Genomic DNA, 21,206 nt, shown 5'->3' on the forward strand with positions numbered 1-21,206 from the left:
AATTCCATAAGCATACTTCCATGTGTCTTTGCTATGATAACATATAGATATGTCTGCTGCCACACATGTGACTGTCACCTGTTGATTGGCTGTTTAAGATCAGAACTATCACCATATCTGCTGTTATGAAACTCTGTTATTAGACATATCAGGCAGTATCTTTGGCATTGTGTCTGTACAAGGGTTTTGTTTGAAAAACTATGGCTGTGTCTGACTTTCTGACCTCCTTGCCTGCTCTGCAGCTTGACTTGGCTTTAAGTGTCATGAATGCCCTACTGAAACACCGCCGTGTGAAGTTGCAAGCATTGGCTTGGCTTGAGTGGGTGTGATGATCTCTGGCTTTGATGCAGGCCTGGTGTATTTCTGGGGTCAAGGAGGGTCCACTAAGTAAGCAGTTCACAGCAAGTTGGGGTTACAGGGTTACACAGGAAACTGGAGCCTGGAAGGTCCGCCAGCAACTAACCGTCAGCTAGAAAGCCATGGTCGACAAGTTTCCTGTGTGTACACAATTGTTCTGGTGGTCCTTCTTCTGGGCAAGGGATGAAACCTCACCAAAAATGTAATAAAAATATTTTGGCTAGCACCAACAGGATGATGCATAACCTCCGTAATGTAGTCATGCATAAACTATATGCAGACCTCACTTGTGCTTCATCACCCCCAAAGGCCTCTGGTGACTCACAAAAACTCCTGGGCTCAGCTGTGTGTTAATATATTGGCTATTAGTGCTAAAAACAAAGTGCAGCTGAACTGATGGCTATGTTGATCATAAACCAAGAAATTAAAGTTTTGGACTAACAGGGCCAGTAGAACAACATTAAGATACTTCAAAGAAGTTTTGTTTTCCTTCTGGGGTGCTGGCCATATTGAGATTGGACAGATTTCTAAAGACACAATCGGGACAATAAATATCTGAACATATATTACTTTTATCAGCTTCACTGAAGTTTCTATTACATGTTACAGCCATCCAGTGCATAAGTGACAATGTTCTCCCTTTTTGCAGGCTGGTGTCCTCTATCCATGCTGCCATGGCAACCACAGCAGGAGCCGTTGTCGTGTCATCATGCTGCGGCAATGTCATTAATGACAGGTGAGACTTCATGTAAATAACCCCTTTAGTGAAACATTGCTTATCACTGGTAACACACGAACGCAGCAGCTATGCTTCCTGGGCCTCCCTTTGGTGGGATCTGTTATTCCAAAGACTCGGGCCTCAATTTTGATTCACTGACTCAAACATAAATGTTAGTCACAGACTGTTAACAGTGAACAAAGTTGCTTAATCTGTTTTAGAAGCTGCACAATCTCGGCGTGCTTGTGAGGTGAAAATGCGAATAATCACTCGGCCCTAACACAGTTTGCTGAAGTCTTTGACATAACATTCGTGCTGTTAATTCTTCACGTTCTTCACACACACAAACAGTCTAAAGTGTGAACTTGCATACTCCACAATTAAAATAAATTGATCGACACACTCCTCCTCGCTTTATTCAGAGACCTGTTTGTCTCCTCTTCTCCCGCGGTTACTGTTCCTTGTCCTTTCAATTCTAGATTGTTCTAGTATTTTTCCTTTTGGCCCACTTAACTTATAGTTGCTTTTAAGTTTTTGTTTTTTTTAGCAGCCGTTTTTGGTTAATCTGTTTGGTGCCTGCTCACTTGACTGCTAGCCATACAACATGCTATCATTAACATAACCTTAGCTGCTGAGATTTCTTCTTCCTGTTTTTACGTCACAGATATAAAGTCCATTATTTGGGTGTTTTAGTGGGAAACTGCATGCTTGTCATCCAGGAAACTGAAGCAGCATTGCTGTCCTGGAGGTTAAGCAGAAATGTTGAGAGGACTCTTTGTTGCATCCCATCTGAGTGATAGCTCTTACCTTTAACGGCTCTGCTCATTCAGCAAAGCGTCTGAAGACTAAATGCGCTAATCTGTGATGTCGGAGGGGTTGTTGCACCAGAGCCTCATCAGCACATATTTAAATGGTTTTACTTTATTGGGAATTGGTTATAAATCAGAAGATCTGGTACCTACATTGCTATTATAGCATGAAACACTCCCCCTGCTGCTGAATATGATGCAAGCAGTCATGCAACGTTAAAGATTTTCAGACTAACTTCCTTTGTGATTGATAGGTCAGTATCTTTCCTTGGGCAGCAGTCTGCCCGTTTCTCTTATTGAACCAGCTGCTTTCATGCTGCCTCCACATCAGCCAGCTGGCAATGAGTTACTGTTAGCGTTAGCACTGGCCACTCTGTGCAGCTGAGGAAAGTGTGACGCTAGGTTAATGCCAGCCTATTAATCCTTCACTGAGTCAGCGACCAGACCCTGGCAGTCCCAGTTTCAGACTGCTAATCTCTTGCGCCCCCCCACTCCAAATCACCCACAGAGCTTAATTCCTCCACAACGCTGCTCAGTTCTGCTGTCCTGTGACATGCGCTCAACCCGGGGGCTTATGCTCCAGAGTTAGACCCACAAATACTCTAATTCTCCATCGCAACCTGTCCCTTCTTTTAGCCTTTAGTGGTTAAGTTGCAGAAATGGTGGTGTTCACTGTATAAACAGCACAATAGGACCACTAAAGTAGCTCAAACTCACCTGATTGGCCAGACTCTAACATTAGCTCCAAATAAAGTGGTTAATATGATCTGGCAAACACTGTATATCTAATTGCTTGTGCTTTTTCACTCATTTAACAATATTTTCTATACTTTATATTTGAGAAACAAACAAAATTAGGAATGTACTGAGCTATAGGGCTGCCGTGAAAGCCATTTCTTTGTTGTAATCTATAATAAACAAAGCTTTGTTTAGTGGTGGCAAATGAGAATGCCAGTGCTTTTCTTGTTGTTATTTCTCAAACAGTGTGAGCAGTCCTGCATACCCCCACCAAGGCTGGAAATGAGCACCACTCTAAAAATGAGTAAAGACACAAAATGTCTAATTATGCCCTATCTTGGAATGGTAAAGATTCCTTCCAAAAATTCCTGGATCCAGGCCTGAATTCAGATCAGCTCACTAAGTTTATCATTTCTAAGCTCCGTCAAACCAGAGCCATTGTAGAAGTTTCCATGTGTCCATACCTGTTTAAATAATCCTGCTAATAAACAGGTAGGCAAACAGAGCATAAGAACAAAAATAACATAAGCAGCTGAGGACGGTGAAATTCTTATTTATCTTCTATTATTATGCGAGTTACACCAATGAGAACCTAGACAGCAAGAGACCAGGCAGTTCTGTTTCATGTATGTCTGGGAGACTAGTGCTTTCTTTTCTGTTATTTAATACAGAAAGTATATACATTACATTACAGAATCAGCTCAAGTAGCCTTCCTTCCTCCCTAAGCTGTTTGTTGTGCCTTACTGTTCTTAATCTCCATCCACTGACCTTAAAAGCTAGAGAAGCCAGTGAGAGGTCAGGGGTCAGTAGCTCAGCTTTACCCTGCAGCTTCACTCCTTTCTGTCCACATAATTAACCATCACAGTAATCAGTGCTCATTAGGCTACTGGAGCTATCCAAGCTGTTGATTTTACTGTACTTACACTAGCTTGTCTTAAAGCTTTCCGATGCTTTGCACGGAACAGAGGGTGGTTAAAAAAAGTGCAGGTTTTTATTTAAATCTACTGAAAGTAAATGTCTTGTTGTTGTTGTTTTTTTTGACGTGTTTTTTCTAGGACTAAATGCTGTGATAGTGCCTAGGCCTCCTTCTGTTCTATATTCACTGCCCACTGTAAAGGTAAAACCCAGCATTAGCAAGGTGTACCTAATAGAGCAGAAACGTTCCTCAAAGATGTTGGTCCATATTGAAATCATAACATCACACAGTTGCTGCAGATTTGTCAGATGCACTTCCAGGATGTGACTCTCCCATTCCACCACATCCTAAAAGTGCTCTATTGGATTCAGATCTGGAAATTGTGGGGGCCATTTGATTACAATGAACTCAATGGCATGTTCAAGACACCAGTTTGAGATCATTTGAGCTTTGTGACACAGCATCTGATTTTGCTGGAAGCAGCTGGATTTCCTGGATTTTGCTGGAAAATTAGTGTGCTGTGGTTGTAAATGGATGGGACATGGTCAGCAGCAATACTCAGCTGGGCTGTGGTGTTAAAACAGTGCACAATTGGTACTAAGGGGCCCAAAGTCTTCCAAGTAAATATCCCCCGCACCATTGCACCAACAACTACACCACAAAGTCAGTTAAATCACCTTTCGTTCCTACTCCATTTGGATCTTAGCAGCTCCCCTTAACCAAATTCCTAATGCCTCTTTTTCACTGGCACCTACACGGCCTTACTAGGATTTTCCTTTAGGTAGTAGTATCTGTTACTGGGCACTTTTTTTTGGTACCTACTCGACTGGGATTCCAAGCTCCCTGAGTTAACGCCGCATTACTATAACAACCCCACCCACATTGAGGTGGAACTCAATTGTAATTACTGAAACTGAGCTGAGTCGAATCCGGTCTTTAAGTCTGACGTCATTAGCCGTTTCCGGGTCCAAACTCCACTTCAGGTCCCAAAGTCAAATGAACACTGTGGCATCACTGAAAGTTAAAAACGGTCTAAATTCTTTCATCTTTAATAAAATGATCAGTGTGGCTGCTCAACTGGGTAATTACATTTAACATCCAGGCATCCATGAAATCAGAATTTATGAAATTTAATGGAGTTAGAAGTTAGCAGGAAGTTAGCTTGCTAGTTTCCACCCAAACATAATATACTACGTTCTGACTTAGGGATTTCTGAAAAAATTAAAATATACAGCTGTGCTATCACTTCCAACATAAATGAAGACAGGAAACTAAACAGCAGTGACATTTGTCGGGCTGCTACGTGGTGGCTAGCTACATAGCTATGGTTAGCATAATGCAGTATAAACACACTTGAGGATGAACTCTGACTTTATTCCACTTGATAAAAGTTAATGCGAGGGTTCCCGAAGGTTAGTGACAAAAGCAATCGCATGGCAAGATGCTGTAAACGGACCAAACTTCAGTCAGGAGAACAACTGAGATAATCCATCTATAATACGAGGTTAGTCATTTATATACTGCTGCATGGGCTGGGCTGTACTTACATTGTAAGGTTTTAAAACTTGAGCTTTAAAATGAACAGTGATAATAAAAACCAAGAGAGGCCGACAGTGATCACTGCCCTTTTTAGGGGCTTGTTGAGATTAAATAGGACAAGATACAAAGCATTAAAACATGTTAAAAACACAACAGCCTTAATAAACACAGAGTAGTTTGGTCCCAGAAACAGGGTTCATATGTCATCACTTAAATATCGGACAGAGTCAAGTTAAATTGGTGTGAGTGGAAAAGAGCCATAAATGTGCTGAACTGCGGCCATGATATTTGTGTAAATGAGCAGCTAAATCGGTGCTCTTAACAAAGTGACCTGTGAATGTAAGACTGGTAAATGATTAATATGGTTTTATAGTTCTGGTAAAGATTTTTTCATGATTTTTATTTAAATAAATCAAACATACATGGGTCATTCCATAAAAAACATTTAAAGTCTTCCACCTGACTCCCTCAGGATCAGGCAAGTTTTTTTTTTTGTTGAATTTTTTAAAGCCAAGCAAAGTTTTACTTTTATATTCTGAATATTTTCCACATTACAGACTCTCAGAGTGCAAGGGCACGAGTCTGTATTTGACTTTTTTTTTTTTTTTTTTTAAATATACCTCAGTTTCTATAGCTCCTTAAGCAAACTGTGCAGTCATATAACATTTTCAGGTCTGAAAAACACACTTAAGCTTTAAACTTTAAAATCTAGCCATATCAGTTTAATACCCGTTACAAACAAAAGTAAAATCAATGTACTTGTTTTTTTTTTTATTTCACTAGCCTGTGTCATGTAAAATTATAGTTTCAGTGGCAAAACTTCCTCAGTTTTGTGTCTATGTTGTAGAGAAATGGAGACACAGTGATACCCTGAATGTTTAATCTGTTTTCAGATCATTCACTGGAGAAAATGTCAAAAAGTTCACTCTGTGTAAACTTTCAGGGATCATATCACCATGTAAAATAGGCAATTGGTCAAAACGAGTTGCATCTCATGAAAGGTCTGTTTTGTTTTTTACCCGCATTGTGATAGCAGGCTCAACTTCTTAATAATGAGTATTCAATTATTTGAACATCATGGTCATCCATTTTCGATAGAGGCATTCCTGTGGGTGATTCTGCTGTTAGTTGTAGACACTGATAACAATTTTATTTTGTCTTCCTCAGGCACTGGCTGGCCACCTACTTTGTCATCTGGTACGGTGTCCCCTACATGACGTACGACATCTTTGCCATGTACCTCAGTCACTACTACCGCTTCCACATCAAAGGGCACGAGGACTACAAGCAGCATTCACTGAGGACCATAAACTCCTTTGTCCGTAAGGAGTTCCTGCTGGTCCTGCATCACATCGCTCTGCTCACCATCCTGCTGCCTGTCACACTGGTGAGAAGGGCTGATGGGGAAAAATTAGGGAGGGGCTGAGATGGCATTTAGTACCACAGATAAATAATTAAGATAACTAATACATCCAAGTACTATTAGTGATAGACTGCTATATTTGTATATGTGATAATTTAAGGAATATACAATTAGCTTAGGAATATATATAATTAGCTCATTTCCAACACAATGCTACCTCAAAGAGAAACCAAACTTATAAGACACACCTGGATCCATATCTGTGGAAAATAGCCCCTCATTCTCATCTGTTATCACTTCTTCTTTTGCTTGTAGACCCATTTGATAGCATATCACAGCATCTGAACCTAGCATGGGGTCTGTAGTTTTTGTGTTTTGCAGAAAGCCCCACTTGTATGTAGCTTGCCTCTATCAACAAAGCGCCTCACTGCCTCTGGTTCAGATTGAACGTTTGATAGGCCATGTATCTGTCAGAATGGTTGTGTGTTCTTTTTTTTTTTTTTTACAAGAGCCTCTTTAGCTTCCTCATCACCATGTTAAGTCACCGCAATGGTTAGTGACACCGTGGGCATTTATATTTGGCGCTTGAGGTGTGCTGCACGAGCTTGCGACTTTTCCAGAGCACACTACTCAGAAAAACCTCCACATTGGTGCTGTGATTGTGAAGGTGTTCCTTTTCAGACAGTGACAGTGGCTAGCATAACCAGGTCAGTAGCATTGTGCAGTGGACTTTTGACATCCCTGGTCCAGCTGAAGCCATAAAACTATTAGCTTTTCCATAAATTACACTGATAGTTCTTTAAGTGCTGGGCATCTGCACTGGTGTCTTCTTCACCCTGAGTCAGGGCCTCTGCTGTGTGCTAATATAGTAAGTTCAAATTTCACTCATTAACTTCTGTGCAGGTGCACTAATAATGAATGTTTGACACAACATCCTGATCCACCTGAAATGTGCGCCAGTTTGCACCTCAATTGCAAACTGAAGCGCAAACCACCTGGGAGGGAAACACGAGAAGGGCATGAAAGAACTCACCGTTTAGCAGACTGACCTTTCAAAGTAAGAGCGAGGACATTGTTCAGTAGTAAAGTCTCAGAGGGATTAAACAAGTACTAATAAAAGGTGCAAAAAATGAGTGGTCAGAGATACGTTGCCTGTGGGTGGACTTTTTAAAGAAAAAATGGCATTTAACATATAATGGCTTTATTCTTTTCCTGGTATTTTCCATAATAGAACATTTAATTCCTTATTGATGTAGGGAAATGGGCCATATTCAGTGATTTGAGGAATCCAGCTCTAAATTATTAATAAATCACAGAACTCATGTTATGTTTCTGTGAATTTAATGATGTTAAATGTGTTGTACTTTCAGTCAGGCATTAGTTTATTTCCGTGTAGCACTAGATTCATCTTAAAGGGGGTTAGTATTCTCTTTCAGTCTTCTTTAATAAGTGTTCACTGCCAGTAATACTTTATTACTGAGTACTCTAATGTTGTGCGGTGGTTTCAAATCAATTCTTGCCTTAAGCTGCATTATCTCCTAATGATTACTTAAGTGGTGGCAAAAAATAGATTTCATTCTGCATGTCCTTTTTTTTTTCAAACCTCAGTTGAAATAAATGGACAATAAATGGACTTCTGCTTGGAATTAAGAGGAAAAATGCACTTTATAATTAAAAAAAATTGCTTTGGAAAGTGGTTTGCAGTTATATCAAAGACGTGCGTCATCATGCTAATCCACCTCCACATAACATCTGTTATCTCACCGCTTTGTTAATGTACAGTAAACACTAGCTCGGAACTGCAGCACATGCTTTTAAGGCTGTTTGTTGCTTATGGAGTCAAGCAGACGTATAAACAAATTTTCAACACAACATTTTCATACTTAACCAAACATCTGTGTCTTTTTGAATTCCCCGTAGTGGCGTCTGAAAGCATCATTATCAGTAAAGCTGTGATGCAGAGTGCTTTACTTCCTCTTTAGAAGGACCAAGGAAACCACAGAAACAATGATGGTGTCAGTTCTGTTACAAATAGGTGGCTTAAACTAATTAAGAGTCCTTTCACAGGCCGTACTTAGTCAGTACTGAACAGCTTTTTATGTGACACAACAAAATGGAAATAATTGTAAAGAGTTACTGAAGCTGTTCCTAGATGCCTTTTGGGGAGTAAAAGATGTTGGTAATGTTGAAGTTAAAGTTAAGTATAGTGGTGACTGTTGTGAGTGAATAGGATGTAAACACAAATCTCCAAAGCTAAGTCTGGGTGAGATATAGTCTGGTGAAAGGGTGGAGTGCCAAGTTATAAGTTAACACAAGCAAATATTGTTAGCCGGCTGCACCCATAAACTAATTTGTATTGCTATATTATACTGTGTGCAACTTCTTACATCTTACAGTTGGATAACTACCACCCATGTCACCACAACAAAAACTAAAACTAAAGACCTTTGCACACCGGGCATGTAAAATCTGTGAAAAAGTTTTTGAGACTCCCCTAATCTTAATACATTTTTGTGACATTTTTCTAATCCACATCTGACCAATCGGACTGCATTTGGGAACAAGTCCGCTGTAGCTCAAAACCTGCACCAGTAGTGACTATACAATGAGATGGAAATGGTAGAATAATGCTGTTTTACCTCAGACACACAGCTAGATGCTGCTCCGGGTCAATCGACTCTATGAAATGAGTTCTCTCCCTACTCACATGTGTTCTCACCTCTGCCAACAAGAGCTCAAACTGCTCCACTGACATCCTTCACCTTAAAACACAATAAAAAGCATAAATAAGTAAGAAATACAAAACTAAATCAACTCTATATTCATGGGCATTCTTTTCTAAACTCTACTTGAATAAACTCTTTGATCCATTCAGAGGATGCAGACCAGTTTCAAGGTAGAACAAGTGCTTTTCCAGTGGGAATATGTAGCTGGGAAAGAAAGAACACCCAGCTAGTGATTATTGATTATTCTTTTATTCTTTGAACAAATGCAAGCAATGTATTATTTGTCCTTTGCATCCTTGAATTGTGAGCGTTTCAAAGTGGGGATGTGGAATAGGAACGAATGGTCTATTTTCTGTTGAAATATGAGTGTAAGGAGAACAATGGCAGCCAGGCAAAAATCTCTGTACCATTAAAAATACCCAAGGCCTGTAAGAAATATATAAACTGAATATATAGTGAATTATGGGTTATTGGAGGAAGCTGGCAGCTGACCAGAGGCTTTCAATGCAGTTGTGACCGGCAAACTTCTGAACTTTTAAACTTGAGTCCACTTTTCAACAGCCTGAATTGGTCAAAAGATAAGATAAGATAATATGAGATAAGATGAGACGTTATTGAGCCCACGGCAGGAAAATTTGTGATCACTATACAAGTAGTCTTCGGGAATACGTCCTGGCTTCCTGAAGGATTGTTTGGATGTTTCTGCCTTTTTCTCCATTGTCTGTCAACATGATCCCACAATGCTGCAGTAATTTTGAGGTCTGGGCTCTGGGGGAACCAATCCATGACGGGTAGTGTTCCACTGCGTGTTTGTCTATTTGCTTTTACTCCATTTGCAGTGTGTTGTCAGACTGAGAAATGAAGCAGCTGCCACTGTTTTGTAATTTACAGGTAGTGCTGCATGGTGCATCAGATTTTGCTAGTACTTTTCCTTTTTCATAAATCCGTCCATTTTGAGAAAATCCTCAACACCACTGGCTCAAATGCAACCACAAACCATGATAGAACCTCCTATTTTACAGATAGCTGTAGACACTAACGTCTCTCCTGACGTCCTCCAACAATTTGAACCAAAAATTTCACATTTAGATCCATCACTCCACAAGACCTGTTGTCATGGCTGCAGTTTTTTCCGCCTTACACTTCTTCTTTTTAGCTCTTTGGGAATCACCTTGATGCTTTAAAAATGCTTTTTATATCTGTGAAACTGTTTAATCGCATTTTTTTCAAACTATAAAACTAATTAGTTCTTTGCTTAGTTGACTGCTATGTGTGGACATATCACTGATTCAGTCCTTGAATTAGGTGCCTTTTTTGTGATCAAATGATTTGGATGTCAGTGTTCAATGGGGTGATAAACAAAATAAAAAATAAACGCATTGCTCTGTTACTCGGTCTTTTATAAGGACTGAGTGGGGAAAAAAGCAGCCAATGTCCAAAGAAAAGAGCTATTCTTTAAGACCACTTTAAAAATGACAAGATAGCCTGACTACTACAAAATATAATGAAATGATGAATGAGATTCAACCCCACTCTGTCACTGGAAGTTTAAAGATTATTTGCAAAGTATAAGGAAACATTCCTGTTATTTCTGACCATTTAATAAACAAAAATATGAATTTTGCTGGAGTAAATGTCAAGGATTGTTTTTTTGTTTTCTTTTTCTGTATAAACATTTGAATTATGTTGCACAGGCTCTTTCTCCAGACTCCAGAGTTTACAGATCATGTAACATAGCCACTCTCTTTTCCAAGTAGTATCCCAGGTTAGTAGGCCAGGTGCAGTGGAAACCCAAGCCTTTGTTTACAGTGGTTACATGAGATCACATTACCTTACATTATTCAGCTCCAGCTGCAGTCATCCTCCCGCTTCTCTAAACTCTCCTCACCTCCCTTTTTGTTTCTCCGGTTCTCTCACTCATCAGCACCACGCTACTTGGGCCTGCACATGTAATACGTGAGCTGGTAGAGTTTTCTCAGCAGGCTGTTGAGTGCAGGAGGAAGAACAGCATTTCATTTAGGTGTACCAGTTTAAGCGTCTAGTTTTTGTGCGTTAGGGCTACTGGCCTGGCATTGTTAGCCTGTGCTGTTCTTGTTTTGACAGGTTATGACATGTCATGCATGAAAGCTATTGCATCAGCAAAAATGGCAGTGTGATAATATCGGTGTGTAAAGACTTTACTAGGGTGGCCATGGAGGTATATTAAGGTTTTCCTGAGTGTATTTCACAATTAGTAGTTTTTTCATCTGTTTAACATAATAATGCCATCTGCATTTTATTTACTAATGAGCAGTTTCCTTGCTTCTGTTCCGAAGGGACAACCACCTCTAACCAGCTAGCCCTGGCCCTTCCTGTCTAGTTTCTTTATCAACAGGCAGACAGATGGTGGTGGTAGTTCCTCTTCTTCTCTGGATATTCGCTGTGAGCTTCACTAGTGTAAAGTGTGTCCAATTTATTATGGAAAGCCTGTTGTGAACCTTAGTGCTTGGTACATGTTTGGTTGTTACAGAGCTCTCCCATAAGGTTCTGCCCAGAATCTAGTGAGTGATAAGGTCTCAGGTACCACTTCTACAAGCAGCCTGCTTTGTGCCGTCCTCCAGATAAGAACACTATTGTCAAGCAGCCCGATGGTACTCGGGAGTCATGGAGACAAAGAAATTTGTGTCAAACTTTTTGAACTCTAAAATAGTGGAGATGAAAATGGATAGACTAAAAAAAATCTTCAATGCTTTGCAGCTACATGCTAGTCACTGTTAACCAGAAAATTCTGTTTGTTGTTACTGGAAACTAAACTCTTTCTCTTCTTATTCACACTATAACCAGAGTTTGCCTCTTATTTGTATTTAATTTTATTTAATTTAATAACGGTACAGTACTCTGTTTTTGGTAACCATTGTCCTTGATGTAAATATGTAAAAATTGTGTACGTTTCTGTTCTGTGTCTTGTGTACTGTTTGTTTGTATTTGTGTCTTTCTTGCTGCTGTTACACCCAAATTTCCCCTTGTGGGACAATGAAAGGATTATTCTATTCTATTCTATTCTATTCTATTCTATTCTATTGTACTGCACTTCCTGTAAACATTTGTAGAACCAGGAAACTTATCAGGTTACAGACAAGCTAACTCGCTGTAACGTAAAGATTTACCTCCTACTTCTGAAACAGCTGGACTCAGTTTCTTAGACGTTCTCATCAAAATTAACAGTATAGGAAGCCTACGTTCAGATGCAATTTTGGTTTGAATCCAGTCCATCCCTGATTTATGTACTGAGATCAGGACAACTGTTTAAATGTCTCTATTACATTTCGGAATAAGGATGTGAGTACCAAGAAGCACTTCTAGACTGTCGTAGTTTGCCCTTCATTATACTGTAGCCCTACATTTAAGCACGTAGGTTGATGTTGATGATGGTGCATTGTGTTGCAGGTGTGGTCATACAGCTTCTCTTGTTTCAAGTGCATTCACACACTCAGGCGCTTGTATGTTGTATGAAATTGTAGCAAGCACAATTATATCCTTTATAGTCAGTAGCTGTGTGAAAACTAGAGGTGGTGGATTTAGCAAGATGACGTTTTCAAAATGTTATCTACCAGTTAACTCCATACAAAGTGCAGTAAATATGAGTTTTGTCATCCTTGGCAGGAAGATTGTTCCAGGCATGTCTGAGAACTTTCACAAAGAAAGTCTCACTATCTCACTGTCTTTGTAACGCTAGAATCGAAGTCAATGGATCAGATTTGACTAGTGATTCTATACATGCAAATTTTGTCTCTCTTGGCATTAATAATGAAGTTATTTTAAATAATGCTGCCCGGATGAGGGCCTGAAGGTTTTACTGAGATGGTTGACACATGGAAAGATTTTGTTCTAGAAGGACTTTGCCCCGAACTAATGGTGTAATTTTGAAATCAGCACTATGGGAGCCAGACCACCTGTTGGAGGGCTTTTTGTCTTATTTCTGGTTGAATACAGTTCCTCATTTGTGACTAGTTGGAGTAATACTGTGTAACCTATAAGAATCTACACATCAAAAGGATATAGCACTTGATGCAAAAAAGGTGTTTTTTAGCATTACAGGCCTGGTGTTTGAGGGGGAAATACAGGCACAGTAATGTTGAAAGTGACGTGTTGCATAAAGTTAACACACTTCTGTCCACAGAATCTGGGGTGGGAGGAGGTAGCCAGGTAGTTTGTTAGGTGTGGTGTAAGGTTCCCCTCTGTGGTCTCTGTCATTGTTTTGTGGCCAGATGGCAAAGCCACGTCTGGAGCTGCTCATGCTTTATTTATTAACGGCACACAGAAAGCTGGGCTACCAGAGAGTGCTTGTCTTTTGTCTGGAGTCTCTTTATCCATCTAAACTGACTCATCTACTCTAGGGTGGCAGCCCCAACCACACGGGACTGTGCTGGTGGACAGTATTTGAAAGCTTTGTTCATTTGTTATGTACAGAACATTACTTCCTCCCCTCCCTTTTTGGCCATCTTGAAATTGTGGTAGAGTAACATGAACCACTGGGGTTGTGGGACTGTACTAAAAAAATGGAGGAGGGTGTGATAATATTATCAGTTAAAAGGGTTTTCCTTTAGCCTCTTTAGTATGTAAGCTTTGAATTTTAACCTTAGACATTTTAACCGGTTCAAAGTCACTTGCTGGGCTGGCTGCACTCTCTTTGTTAATGAAAGCCCTAAATAAGGAAGGGGGAAAGTAAACTGATGACTACCGTGCCAGCCAGCATTGTTCTGCAGGTGTAAAAAAAAATTAAAAATAAAACTTCATGACTGTTCTGGATATTCTTCAGCTACCTCTCTAGAAAGTACCATCGCGCCACCATCTCAAACCACACTACCGTGGTAGTCTTTGCTTGCCTTGGACATGTAGTTTGTTATATAATATTACTTGATAAATAATTTTAAAAAAGTGTGGTTTTACCTTCTCTCACTAATGGGTCTAAATGTTTAGGAAACACTTAAATCACATGCTGCACCTCATAGTGGGACAAGCTGTTATTATTAACAACCAAACCCAATATCTGTTATTGTAGGATCTTTACTGTACAGTATAAGGTGACTTGTTTTGATTTAGTGCTATATAAATTCAACTGAATTGAACAAGGGTCTTCCCATAAGTCCCATTAGACCTGTTGCTGCACCTGCACCGTCATTCTACAGTCTAGTTTTAGTTTTATTATTGTTTTTCAGGGATCATGCACAGAAACATTCACCAGGCTATAAAACAGAAGTATATATCCAAAATATAAGATAAAAGTCAAGTGATATAATCAAATACACATACACAACCTAAAACCTCTCAACCTTACCTACACCCACAAAAAACATGCACATTGTAAAACCTTGCTATGTTAAAGCATGCTCCCATTTAATACTATGGAAGGAGTTCAGGATTATCATGATATTATTATGTTGTAATTATGCAGCTTTCCAGTAGCTACAGAAGTTCAGGCACCTATGATAAACCTGGGTTTGAATTCAAACTCATTTTTGGCACATGCTGACTTTTAGCACTTTACACACAACAGCCCAAATCACAAAGTGCTTTTGCACCATGAACTATGAGGAATTAGGTGAAGAAATAATGAATCCAGTCAGTTTTGTCTTCCTGGAGCTTTTGGTTGTTTATCTAACAGCAGCACTTGAAGGCTAGGGTGATTACAGTGAGCCATTTGGGGATTTAGGTCTGTCTCAGGTGCGCCAAGCCTTTAAAGAGCTGCTGCTGAGCGATAACTAAAGAAAGATTGTTTAAATCTGGTCAGAGCCTTCCTGCTATAACAGATCCACGCTGATCTAGCGTCCTTCCTTAACGCACTGAAAAATACTAAAAACACTAAATAAAGAGAATATAAAATGAAAAATGTATAAAAATATTATAGAAAGATACAGAAGCAGCCGCTAAGACTATTTTTAATAAAATATCAGAGGAAAAATTATTACTTATAAACAAATATTTTATGGTAATTAAGAGGAACATGAGGGTGGCTAAAAGCAGCTCCAGTCCAGCTGTATGAGTCAGTGTAAACAAATGATTAAAGTCTGATATTTTCCTTGTCTTTTCAAGCATTTTTCCGCTGAGACTGTTCGAGAAGGTGTGTGTGTGTGTGTGTGTGTTTTCCATGCTTGCGCTTGTTTGCTCAGTCTGTGTGTGCTCTGTCTGCTCCTCAGTTCTTCAGAAAGGACCAGGGGGATTTCTTCATCGGCTGCTTGTTTCTAACAGAGCTCAGCACGCCCTTCGTGTCCCTGGGGAAGATACTTATTCAGGTGAGATGGCACATGCACATGAGCATTCACCTGAAACAAACTCTGAAGTCCTTTTAGTGGTAAATACGTATGTCTGTAGATATCATAGAGATGCAGATCTTTTGCTGTGTAGTAGCAGAGCAAACGAAGTTGTAAAATTATTTGCCAAACTTCTACTTCTGAGCAGGTTAGCAGCTGCAAATAGGCTCGGGCCTGCCCAGCTTTGCATTGCTGCAAGGAGTGCATTAATCCAGGGGCCAAATACAGCGCAGTTTTAAATAAAGTGAGCCAGACCAGTGAAGCTATTACTTTTTTTTTTTTGTAAAGACACCCTGGGATGTCTTAAGAGAAATAAGTATAATTTTTAAGTACACATCTCAGTTTTTCTATGTTATAGAGAAATATTGCTGTAGAAATTTAAGAAACCCACAAGCACAGCTGATTGGGCTCATATTGTAAGAAATAAAGTACTATATCATTTAAATAACAGAAATTCTGAGTAAAAAAGAGAACAGTGAAAAAGAAACTTTTCTGTTATGAAATTAAATACGAAGAACTTTTTTTTTTTTTTCTGTCTTCCTTGGTTGCTTTTGCATAAGGCACAGGCCACAGATGATGTCTTTGTATGTAAAAATACAGTTAAAGGTCAGACTTTATGCCCTCCTTCTTTGACATATGGCAATAATTTGACAACTATCAAGTGGTAAAACAAACACCAGTTTACTGGTTAGTATAAACCTTTAAAACTGGTTGCTAACACATAGACTAACATTAATATCTTTGGAGACGTGTGACTATTTGGCACTAAACTCCCCTTGACAAAAACCCCAAACTCTTCAATGGGAAAATCCATCCTCTGACAACAAAAAGAAGAACGCTTTAAATTTGCTGTGCAGTCTGAAGTAATGTCAAAATTCACACACAAAACTCACCAGTTAAAAAAAAACAAACAAAAAAACATGAATGAACTCCATTGTTCACAGTAATTTAGAGAAGTAGACCAAAAGCAAGGTTTGTTGTTTGTCTTCTATTGTCTGGTTCACACTGGTCTAAAGACCAGTCAGGGACCCTCTCGATGCTCGTAATCACCAGACACTTTGGTCATAGTTTGCATGAAGTATGCTAACTTGTCTGCAAACACTTGCCAACCTCCTGTCCTAAGTGCCCGCACCTTTTGAAATGTGTTTATTTTGAAGGCCAGCAATCTGTTTCCAGTTTGCATTGAACTTTTTCAAGTTGCCCTATAGCTCGGTGGTTAGTTCACAAGTGTTTGTAGGCAAGTTATGGCTATATATATCATGCTTACTATGGGTCACCGTGAGAGTCTAATTTGACCTCGCAACAGCCAGCAACCACTTGTGGAACATAAATTTCCGTCAGCAAGTGGAGGTTATATTTTATTTTATTTTTTATTGCAGTTTTTTAATTGTGATTCGTGTTCAATATTATTATAATTGTTTTTCTTCTGAATATAACCAAGCAGAAAGACTTTTGTGTGTAGTGGAATTTGTTTGAAGAGAATGTTTCACAGGTCACTCTGATATCTTCCCAGAATGTTTTAATCATTGTACCAAACACAGTCAACAGTGCTGAACAAAAATATGCATATTTAATAAGTATAAGGAGGAGAAAAGTGGAAGAATTCAAACACAGACAGTGGGCTATCGGATTCAGGCTTCACCCCTACACCAGTGTAGGGGTAAACTAAATGAATAAAAACAAATGAAAACATGGTTTAGCTAATAATTAGCTGCAGTTGAAGACAAAGGTCAGTGGTGATGGAGGAGACAGGCAGTCTGTCCCCGCTGGCCACTCATAGCCGAATGAGTAAGGTTAATAATCAAAAGAAATAATGACCAGAAGGCACACAGTTGTAACATGCCACTCTTGAGTGAGTGATTTGTACTTGTGTACTTTTGCAAAGCGCAATTATGTGGGGAAACCTTTTTTTTTTTTTTTTTACTCAACTCATTCTTCTTGCTTCCTCCACTTCCGTAACATTGATTCATTAATGGTGAATTCTCTCGCAGCTGCTCTATTCCCATGTTGTTGCAGTATATTAATGACTAACCTCGTATTGTGAATGGATTATCTCAGTTGTTCTCCTCACTGAAGTTTGGTCCGTTTACAACATCCTGCCATGTGATAGCATTTGTCCCTAACCATCAGAAACCCCCTGTTAACTTTTATCGAGTGGAAAAACGTTAGCATTCATCCTCCAGCTTCACTGTGTTTATGTTATGCTAACATAGCTATGTTGCTAGCGATCACGTAGCACAACATTATATACCAGATAGTCCAACTTCAGTAACCCTACAAACGTCACTGCTGTTTAGTTTTCTGTCTTCATTTATGTTGGAAGTGATAGCAGAGCTGTACATGTTAATTTTTTCAGAAATCTCTCAGTCAGAACATGCTATATCATGTCTAGGTGGAAACTAGCGAGCTAACTTCCTGCTAACTTCTAACTCTGTTAAATTTAAGAAATTCTGTTTTCATGGATGCCTGGATGTTAAACTTAATTGTTACACCTGGTAAAGCAGCAAAACTAATCATTTTATCACAGATGAAAGAATTTAGACAGTTTTTAACTCTCAGTGATGCCGCAGTGTTCGTTTGACTTTGGGGCCTGAAGCGGACGGAGTTTTGGACCCAGATTACTCCGTGAGGCTTCTGACTACGGTAGCCGTAATGCTCCGACACCATCAAGAGGTGCAGCTTCGTAGCTTACCAAAGTCGTACGAAAACATTTTCTGATAGATTTTTGAGCGCCGTGTACAACATAAAATCGGTTCGAGGTCTGTAAGCACAACCAGAATTCATACATAAGGCGCATCAGATTATAAGGCACACTGTCAATTTGTGAGAAAATTAAAGGATTTTAAGTGCGCCTTATAGTATGGAAAATACAGTACTTTATTTATCCCAAATGTGAGAGTTTTTTTTGTTATGGTTCTTTAAAATGAAATGCAATGTGACAAAACATGTTTTAATAATGTAAAAACTCATCAAATGAAAACAAAATAAAGTAAAATAAGTGTCCATTGAAAAATAAATATTAAATAATAATACAACATGGAGCAATCAAATATTTCAAAAAATCAGCAAAACAAGTGGCTTAAAAACAGAATAGCAAATATTAGATGACATTGGATCCCTAATTCAGTGTGTATAACAACCTCAAACCATACACAGGAAAGGTTCCCCAACATTTTCAGATTGCTGTTATTCTGAAGAAATCTCTGTGTGCAACAGACAAAGTCACAAGTCAGCATTGGGTACCTGTGATCTTCAGGCTTTCAGGCAGAAATGAATTAAATGATTTTATTTTTAATTTAAACAGCATCCAGCTGTCCATGAATTAGCGTTGTTTTTCAGATAAATATTTATTCATCGCTGTATTTTTTTATACACTTACAGACACACATAAATGTACGGTATATACAGTATGATGTGAACTTAAGCAAAACAGCCTTAGCTCTCTTAACCAAAACAAAGCCATTCATCTTTTCTCCGAGCTGTTCCTGCACAGGTGATCTGCAGAGCACTGCAGCAGCAAAAACCCAAGTATCTCCATTTCATTTGGGATGTTGCTTGTCACTGTTCTATCAATAATTAAGCTGCATGGCTCACCAAAAAAACCCACATCAGTCAGCAGCATTCAGGCACCGCTCGCTCTCCCTGCCCCTGAATTGATCCGTTTCAGCTAATGTTCATTAGTTTCGCCATGCAAAGAGCTCTATAGCCTACACTTTAGTAAAAGAGCTCAGTGTCTTACAAACCATCCTTTCTAAGAATAGAAGAGCCTTACTGTGTAGCTCAGTGAAACCAGTGGACCGTGGACTCTCAGGTCTTTGCTGACATCTGGTGTCGGTGGGCAAAAAGAGCAGAGCAATTCTTTACTGCTGACCACTTTTAGACATAGTCAGCACTAAAAGAAACCGCACCAGACAGTTTTACTGCTCTCATCAGCAGTGCTGACTGCTGTTGTGTGGAAAAGGGAACATCCAGTCTTTCAAATTAAAGATGAGAAGATCCCAGATCATATGATTTTTGTTGTTGGATGTTATGACCCTGTTTTCCTGTCTTTCCTATCCCTTTGACTGAGAAAAATAATTACGGGATTTGGGTTGTTTTTTGTTTTGTTTTTTGACAAAATGCAGTAGCCTTCTCAACTACAAGCTAAACTTTAAATTAACTTTAAGCAAGCAGCAAAAATGGAAAAATTTACAATAATAAAGTTTGCCTTATTTTATTTGCTTACTTCAATAATGGATGAAATGTATCAAAAGAATCAAGCAGCAGAATAATAAATTAAAACTACTAAGTAGATACTGTGGCTTAATTAAAAGTATAGTATATAATGTCTATAAAGCAAGCTCAGTCATTAGCATGGCTGAAGAGTGATAGGTTTGTAGCTTAAACCTATTTGCTGGAACGTTCAAGATAATTTAATTACACAGCAAAGCAAGACACGAGTAGGCAAAGTTCTTTATGTTTCTCGTGCACGGGAGAGAACTGGACAAACGCCGTTCCTTCGCTCGACCCTAGTTGCTCTCATCTGCTCCCCCGTAACACTGCTCTTTTATTGAGGTTACATGAATATGCATAGGTTCATTAACATACGACGTCTACATACAAACAAAGAGTACCTTGCCTGTGTGTGTGTGTGTGTGTGGGGTGGGGTCAGAGTGTGACCCCATAAACAACTTCCCTAACCCTGCTGGTTTGGAAATCCAACAGTTCATCTAAACAAAAGGCACTTAGACTAAAACTAACATAGCTACGTTTATCCTACCATAAAACAATAAGAGAAGGTAGACCTCTCCCATGCTCCCAGGATGTGGGTGTGAATGCCAGAGCACTCTGGAATGCACACCAAGCCTTTGCAGACTATTAAGGATCACACATCCTATCACTACACAATCGATTATACACCTCTAAGCATATATGGTTAAATATTTCTAAGCATAAATGACAATAAACAATACAAATCGAACAAAGAGTTTTTAAGTTCTCTGCTTTCAGGTCCTCTGCCAGACAGTTAACACCGTTTCAGTGTATTAGGGCACAAAAGTGAAGCATGAAATCCCACAAATAATTAATATGCATCACACCAAAATGCTGTTAATGTTACTGAGTAAAAAGTGTTGCATTGTTCACCTACAGTAACCTACTTGTGCACAGTTTGAAGCAACTTTTCTGGAGTCTCTCCCAGCTGTCCAAGGGCGAGAGGCAGGGTACTTCCTGGACATGTCTCCAGCCTAACAGAGACAGACAGCCATTCACACCTAAAGCCAGTTTAGAATTAAAGATGTCCCGATACAACTTTTTCCTTTTTGGATTCAGGTATCTGCCAGAGTTAAAGTAATCCTCACTGTGAGGCTCAAGGTAAATGGTACTTTGCAAACTTATAAAAATGAAATTCGCCAAGAATATAAATTCACTGAGCTATTAATTCCTTTGGGCTTCTGGAGACTCCTGGGCGTCACACTGGTGAGGTGTTTGGGGCGTGTCCTACCAGGAGGAGGCCCCGGGGCAAACACAGTACACCGTGGAGAGATTACATGTGTCATCTGGTTTGGGAAGGCCTCGGTGTCCCCAGCTCTACATGCACAGACTGACACATAAATGAAAACCTTCACAAATATATAAACAAACACAAACCTCTGCTGAGCAGCTTGCTGGGCAGTGTTTACTTTTAAGGGAATAGCATTTTTATCACTTTAATTTTTGAATCAAACTGTTGACCTTTAAGGAGAGGTCAGAGGTCAAATAGGACATTTTA

The 21,206-nt window shown here is 39.3% G+C and overlaps 1 protein-coding gene across 2 annotated transcripts in view; it reads left to right on the top strand.

Moving 5' to 3' along the window:
• The window catches only part of tlcd3a (TLC domain containing 3A), a 41,746-nt gene that overhangs the window by 11,204 nt on the left and 9,336 nt on the right, over positions 1-21,206 (top strand). For both annotated transcript variants that reach the window (XR_014876347.1, XM_085173925.1), the window contains exons 2-4: positions 1,007-1,093; positions 6,246-6,465; positions 15,344-15,439. Coding sequence is in view for 1 of the 2 variants with exons in the window: in XM_085173925.1 (XP_085030051.1) it covers positions 1,007-1,093; positions 6,246-6,465; positions 15,344-15,439 (403 nt within the window). In the remaining variant the exon portion in view is untranslated. The remainder of the gene's footprint in view (positions 1-1,006; positions 1,094-6,245; positions 6,466-15,343; positions 15,440-21,206) is intronic.

The sequence above is a fragment of the Neolamprologus multifasciatus genome, chromosome 10, assembly GCF_963576455.1.
Source record: "Neolamprologus multifasciatus chromosome 10, fNeoMul1.2, whole genome shotgun sequence".
NCBI lineage: Eukaryota > Metazoa > Chordata > Actinopteri > Cichliformes > Cichlidae > Neolamprologus > Neolamprologus multifasciatus.